Source organism: Anneissia japonica, unplaced genomic scaffold (genome assembly GCF_011630105.1).
Source record: "Anneissia japonica isolate Jap-2015-1 unplaced genomic scaffold, ASM1163010v1 scaffold573_len2283161_cov171, whole genome shotgun sequence".
NCBI lineage: Eukaryota > Metazoa > Echinodermata > Crinoidea > Comatulida > Comatulidae > Anneissia > Anneissia japonica.
The window spans coordinates 181,550-189,355 of NW_022719802.1; the positions used below are offsets into that span (position 1 = coordinate 181,550).

General features: G+C 35.7%; 1 protein-coding gene across 1 annotated transcript in view; it reads left to right on the forward strand.

Annotated features, from left to right (window-relative positions):
* The window catches only part of LOC117111011, a 15,443-nt gene that overhangs the window by 3,857 nt on the left and 3,780 nt on the right, over positions 1-7,806 (forward strand). The window contains exons 2-8 of the mRNA XM_033253871.1: positions 1,584-1,804; positions 2,154-2,265; positions 2,885-2,919; positions 3,477-5,469; positions 5,592-5,664; positions 6,057-6,178; positions 6,331-6,389. Of these exons, the coding sequence (XP_033109762.1) occupies positions 1,588-1,804; positions 2,154-2,265; positions 2,885-2,919; positions 3,477-5,469; positions 5,592-5,664; positions 6,057-6,178; positions 6,331-6,389 (2,611 nt within the window). The 5' untranslated portion in view covers positions 1,584-1,587. The remainder of the gene's footprint in view (positions 1-1,583; positions 1,805-2,153; positions 2,266-2,884; positions 2,920-3,476; positions 5,470-5,591; positions 5,665-6,056; positions 6,179-6,330; positions 6,390-7,806) is intronic.

The window sequence follows — 7,806 nt, forward strand, 5'->3', positions numbered from 1 at the left end:
TCTTGATTGCCAATCCCTAATATTGTGGTCTAAAACTCATTTAGGGTTAAATTAAGCCATAAAAACTCCCTTCAAGAACCCTAACAGAGATTTTTTTGTTTTGGGCTATCGACCGAGGCTTTGTCGTCGCTTTGGTTCGGACCCCTGCATCAGACATGTCGGACCCCTTGTTAGCAAACTTCTGGCGCCACCATTGCCATTAACATCTAAAGAAAAAAACCATGCTATTCATTTCAAAGGCAACCATAGATGGAAAATGGAGCATGTTTGATGGTCGCTGGGAGGATGTGAAAACACTTCCAGATACCCATAATGCATAAAATGTATTTCATAATTTTCTTGGTTTAATATGCCTTTTTTCATTAAGTACTAGAGTATTTATTAACTGGGTCAGATCAATTAACATCCAAGCAATCATGATTTTGCTTAAGACTATTTTCTGTGACGTTTATTAGGTAAATAATACCATTCTTAATATGTTAAATAATCTGATTTTATTACAAAATAAATTTTTGTTTACTATAAGGAATTAAGTTATGGTTTTTTATATACAATGTTTGGTAACAAGTTTTTAGTATTTAATTTTATATATAAAGTGTTTTCTCCTTATAATGTGCCAGATTCCATCATATACTATCATGCAAATCGATAGGTCGGTCTGTGACCATCGGTCTGTGACCGTCGGTCTGTGACCAGACCCAAGGTGGTACCATCTACCCTGCCATCCCCATGATGTAGTTTTACATCACCTTCTCCGTTGATACTAATTCCTTATATATGATTTTACATACTGGATGTGTTACCATAAATCATTTCGTAATATTTTCAATAGAATTGCACAAAGTTTATATTTGTAAAATTTTCTCTTTTTTTTTTAAGTCGGTCTGTGACCAAACATATTAATATCAATATTTCATAAATGACTTTATGTTTTGATTTTTGTAATATTGTCAATTAAAAGTGTGTGGGAAGGAGTATAAAATTTACTTGGAATTTCAGATTTACTGGTTTATCTGTAATATTTAAACAGTTTTTTACCATTATGAATGCCTTAAAAAGTCGGTCTGTGACCATGGAATTGCCCATTTCTAGAAATCACTCAATTGCATAATTAAGAGAAGCTATGAAGTTTTGCATTTGAAGTACTAAATGTTTATGCCTAAGTAGGCTACACCCAGTTTCTAATTCATAATACACAAAAGAATAAAATAGGTCTGATAAAAACAGCACAGTTTAAACCTATTGTAGACCAACATCAAGACAAATACCCCATGGTGCATCCCCATCTTACAATGGTGTGATCCATTGTTGGGTGTCTTTTATCAGGGGTGTCTATCTTCTGATTTCCATACTGTACATTGTTCTTTAATTAAGTTTTTGTATGTATTTTTGTATTTTATCAGTCTGCATGGTCAGAGCTTTGTAATATATGCAGTGTCAAATTATGTACTGTATGTATTTACTGCTCACCCATATCTTCAGGTTGCTTGATAATGGTAGCCTTGCATTTAAATATTGAATGTAGTTTTAAAAATGATATAGTCTGAAAAGTATGCAAACTAATTATCATATTATCTTGGTAGGATCATGATGGTGTCTCTCCTAGAGGACAACTCATTAGGTGACACTTCCCTCAACCCCTATCTTCACATTTTGAATAATGGAGAAGGGATTGGCCAAGGGAGGGTCAACGATGACATGGGAAATGTCACCATTGAACATGTGGACACAAGCAAGATTTCTCCAGATGAGTTTCTTCTTGATAAAAACATCTTCACACAGGATCAAGACAGGTTGGAGATTGGTAAGCTGGTTCATTTAATTGTTTTTTTTGTTACGCCAACATCCCACCCACTCGCTATAAAAATAGACTTGATGGTATATAAATGTTAGCTTGGTGAAATGGATCAAGTTCTTTCACAGATTAAAAAAGAATTTATTAGATTTTGTTAAATAAAAATATTAAGGCATAATATACTAAAATGGTTTATCTTGATATTCCATAAGTTTAAAGGGTAAATAGGTAGTCTGCGAAATGACTGCTTATTGCTATTAACAATAACACAATAATTTAATATTCACGCATAAAGTTTTTGTCCATATTTATTCATGTGCTTTTAGAACTGCTTATTCAAATTTTTTTTTCTTACTAGGGATTGAAGCAGGAGATGTGAACAGCTTGCTGGAACAATTTGAAGAATCCGAGGTTTCTCAAACAGACCAAGCTAATGAGGTTACCCATATACCACTCAACACAAATTTCAGGTAAGTTTATTTCATTTATTTGTTTGTTATTCATATAGCACCTTCTTTCAAATGCTAAAGTGTTGCTGCTGTAATCAGCGCTGGAGCAGCCAACCCATTTCTGTTTGTCAGTGCTCAATTTAGTACTAGCCCGGTGTACAATGTCTAGTTAATACTGGTCCAGGCCAGCCTATCTATCACATTATGCTGCCCGGTGGTCTAGTGAAAATTTTGCAAGCTATTTTCTTCATACATACATACATACATACATACGTACATGAGCACTTGTGTATGTATAGTTGGGCTACTAAATTAGCCCAGTGGGCTAGTTACCAAAGAAAGTTAAAGCAAAGCCTGCATTTGTACTTAGGTGACAGAAACAATGCAGAGAAAGTGCCTTGCTCAAAGACACAAGTGTAATGCACAATAATGGATTGGAACCCAGAATTGGAGGTTGGGAAAGTCTTCCAAAATCCTAATTAATTTTGGAAGACTTTCCAAAATCCTAATTAATTTTGGAAAGTCTTTCAAAATTACTTAGGATTTCTTTTTAAAATTACAAAAATGAATGTAGTATTTATCAATTAACATAATTCAAATATTTGTTGATTTTCAAATGCAATTTTTCTTTTTTTATTAGTAAAAAGAATGCTGATAGTGACTTGAAGAAATCAGGTAAAAATGTTATCTTTACATATTATTTGACCTTTAAATTTGAGTGTGGCTGCCTACAGGTCGATTTCTTAGCAGCACTCTAAACTATTTACAGTTATTTACTATTACACAGCGAAAACAAATTTTGTCTGTTATTTTAAAAACCGTTGGTTATCAAAATATTAATAAGAATATATTTTGATGTATGTTTGCATCAGGAAAATATCATAGGAGTGATTTTTTTCCCTACATGACATGTTATCTTACTGAATACTCAGTATGTTTCCAATACTTGTGATTCAGGTAAGAATTGAACACACAACCCCCAGATAACTCAGCCTTGTCTTATAACCACTAGAACACCGAGCTTGTGCTTAGTGACTAGTGTTGAATCTAAGCCCCAAATAGCAGTGAATACTGCAATACTATTTTAATGTGTTTGCGTCAGGAAAATATCTAGTATAAAGACCTCATAGTGTAAAGTGCCTTGCCCAGGACATAAGTGAAATGTACGCATGCCTCCTTGCACATGCAATTTGAATAAAAAAACACTTTTTCATTTTACATTTACATCACAGATATGTCAATTGAAGCGATTGCCAAGAAGATAGCCCCAGTTAAAAGAAAATCTACAATTCTTCTTGAGAATGTTACTCTACCTTTAAAGCGGAACCGTAAACCCCTGAATCATGTTGCTTTCAAAACTACCAGCAGCCAACCCTGTAGCCACCCATGCAGCAACCCCAATAGTCTTCCAAATAGTGCCCCTAACAGTCTTCCAGCAAGTCTGCCAAGTAGTTGCAACAGTAGCCGGAGTTGCAGTCCTGTACATCAGTGGACTGTGCCATCAATGGATCATGATTACTGTTATACACCAAATGTTTACCTACCCATGAATGTTACTGGTTCCTTATCACCCAAGTGTGTTAATAAGGAGAATGGAGAGATCAGTGATTTATCTACTCCTGAGAAAAAAGAGGAAAAAAGAAATGAACTGTACATGGGAAAATACAAGATCAAGAAAAGAAATCACCACCGTCATCATCACCATCACCATCGCCATCATCGGCATAGCCACCAGGATGTGTCTAAGACAATATTAGATGCTGGATTCATGATGAATTCTAATTCCCCATCTCCTGCTTTGGTTGGCAGTGTTCATCGAGAACTTGATATTAGCCAAAGGGCTAGAGAAGAATTCCAGAGGAGATTTGGTAAGCTAGAAGTACCTGTCATTCCAGAAAAGAAGACACTGAAGATTCAGAGTCTGAATGAACCACCACTGATGAACTTAAGAAAGAAAGTAGATAATCCCAATCTGCGACCTGCATTATCCAACATTAAAGTTCAAGAAAATTTTCAACCAGAATTAGTTAGTTCTGGAAAGAAGAAGGAAACTTACCAAAAAGAAGAATCTAGAAGTCGCAGTCTAATTACAGAGTTATGTTCAGACAATGAAAGTTTGATCAGAATTGAGCAAGAGAATAAAAAAACAAAACCATTGAGTGCCAATGAAGTACACCCAACTGATTTCATAGAAATTAGAAAGCCAGTAAAACAAGAAAGAATGCCTGTTTACGGTGTTGGTGGTCAAGAACAGTTGAAGCCTGCCACTACTGACAACTCACAAGACAAACTTATTCCTGCCATCAGTGCCAGAGACCAAGTAACATCAGTCAATGAAGTAAATGAAGCTAGACCAGTGGTTCCCAATTTAGAAGAAAACATGGAAACTCAGCAAGTTGATAAAACAGAGGAAGTCTGTCCTAAAGAAGACATTTATAAAGCTATAGAGAGCCAATATGACATAACTTGTGAACAAAAATTGCAGGTTTCGGCATCAGTTGATTTTGCAGAAAGTATTGATACAAATATTGGATCCTGTGTGGACAAGATTAATATGAACATTGATGCTGTAAAACATGATAACGTTACTCAATTGGATGGAGAAATAAATAGCTTAATAAAAGAATGTGGACAAAAATACGATGAAAGTGATGCAGGTAATGCAGAGTATTTAGCTAAATGTAAAGAACGTGAGGTCATTCCAGAGGAAGAAGACAGTGGTGAGATTGGAAGTAGTGATGAAGTCAAAAATAAAGATGATGATGATATGCACAGATGGAGGGAAAGGTCATACTCCCCTTACAGAAGGGGTAGATCTAGTAGTAGGTCTAGTGATAGGTCAAGCCAGTGGACCCATACCAGTTCACAAAGCTTTACCAAACGCAAAAGTCGTTCTCTTTCCTATGAAAGTTTGAGGAGTCGGTCGCGTTCAAACTCTTACAGGTCTCGAAGAGGGCATCACAGAAGACGTCAGAGATACCGTCGAAGTTCGCACTCTTCATGTTCAATGTCATCAAGGTCCAGCTCTCGAGGGTCTCGTGGCTCCCGAAGACGACGAACAAGGTCATCGTCTTGCTCGACATGTCCATCAAGATCATATTCACGCTCGAGATCTAGGTCATTTTCTCGTTCCCATTCCCGGAGTAGAAGTCGGCAAAGCAGGTGTCGATCAAGATCTAGATCAAGTAGGCGAAGGAGTGGACGTCGGTCATCAGATCGAAAAAGGTAATTGAAATATCAATATATGTTTGATGTATAATAAGTGGATAGATATTTTAACCAAAATATTAATAATTAACAATTTTTCCATGATAGTATTCATATTTGTAATTTTTTTACCCTGCAAGGCGATACCTTCGTGATCGGTCAGTAAGCAGGGAACGCAGACTTGAGATGAAGAAGAGGCAAGAACAGGAATGGGTGAGTTTAGTGCTGACCATTGTATAATTACCTACAAATTTTAGAACTTTCTTTGCATGACTAGACATGGATGCTCAAAATGAGACTCAAATACATCTCTTTCCATCTTGAAAAAGACGGCAAATGAATATTAAAGATTAATTGGAAGTATATCTACACACTCTCTCTGTCTCTCACTCTGAAATTTAAACATCCTGTCTTGGCTTCAATCGCCACAAATGGAGTGGATAGTGTAACCTTTATTTGTTGTGGATCAGGTACAGTAGTATACTGTGAGAAGTAAATAAAAATTTTTCAGATTTTTTTTTAACATCGTTTGGTTCAATATTGAGAAAGCATTTATTCTGTTCTTATGCTTCCTTGAATTTTTGTTACGTTAATTCTGTTTTCAGGAAGATCGACGAGTACTTTATGTGGGCAATATATCTGAAGGAACCACTCGACGTGATATCAGTTGTCGATTCAGTAAATTTGGGGACATTACACGCATAACTCTTCATTTCCGAGACAAAGGGTAAATAATTTTTTGATCGACAATAATATTGCTGAGTAGTATAAGTAGACCAATGTTTAATTTGTTGATCAGTTTTATAATTATTATTATCATTTTTATTATGGTGATGATTAAATAGTTTTTTCATTTGTTGTTTATTATTTTACTTTCAGGGACAATTACTGCTTTGTGACATTTGCTTACACTTGTGATGCATATGCTGCTGTGGAGTGTAAGTAACAAATCCAATTTGTCTTGTTTTCATATAAATTTTCCTTCTTTAACACTTTAACTGCCAGACCATTTTAGCCTGTATGACCAAGTTTCCAGTTCACATTGAGAACACATGTATATACAAATATGGAATGTTCTTTACACCAAAATAAAGAGTAATTCATGAGCTTTCAAATGATATCATACATTTTATTCATACAATAAATTATTGCAACACAATTTTGAATAGTAAACACATAACTTATTGCAATTTCACTCTTTTCAGGCAATAAAGCTGTCCCCTTTAGTGTATTAGTTATTTATACATATATGAATCTAACATAATAAAATTATAAATCCCACGCATGGATAAGGTCCACTTAGCCCCTGGGGTAGGGTTGGCTACCCTCACTCTCAAAACAACTAAAAGTGTGAATATTTCATATTTTCATTGCTTTGTTAGATATCCACATATTGATAAAAATGAAATATAAAAACACTGGTGTAATTGCACACGACTTTGTACACATATCCACCACTGAGCCCTGGGGTAGGGTTGGCTACCCTCCTCCAAACAACAACTAAAAAAATGTGAATATTGCATATTTTCATTGCTTTGTTATTAGATATTCACATATTGATAAAAATGAAATATAAGAACACTGGTGTAATTGCACACGACCTTGTACACATACCCACCACTGAGCCCAGGGGTAGGGTTGGCTACCCCCCCCCCCAAACAACTAAAAAGTGTGAATATTGCATATTTTCATTGCTAGGCCTAGGCCTACATAGACGCATCATTCACACGCTACTATATTTAGGTCTAGGCCTGCCAACTTCATTCACTAAGTGCAGTCTGTACTTTTATATATTTCTGTAAATCTGTACTCAATATATTACATAAAATATTGCATTACTTTAGACATTATGCAAGGCCTGGGCTAAGAATTGGCTAAATTACCGAATAAGGCTAGGCCTAGGCCTAGCTAACATAACGCATCGGCCACCAAGCCTGACTGTTGTGCACACGTTGAAGGACAGCCTCAACAAATATCAAATCAAAACTCTTGTTTTATCTTGTTTATTGATAAATGTACAAGAAAATAAAAACACAGTAAGACATGTACATACATCGTTGCATACTAAAAAATCATTTTCGGAGTCCGAATCCGCAAAGGTTTCTGAAATGTCCTCTTCTGAAAACAGAGTGCGATCCATTTTCTTCGTCGCGTTTCGTATCCAGGAGATACTCAAGCTCTTTGGTGGTATAAGCAAACATGTCACACTAAGCATGCTGGGAGGGTGGGGTTTCAAAAGTGAAAAAATGTACGGCCAAAAACGAATTTATTGCAGAAATTTCTACCACAGGTCCACAACTTCCATATCCATCGAATTGTATAATAATACTCAAAAGACGGAGATTTCCGTCTTTG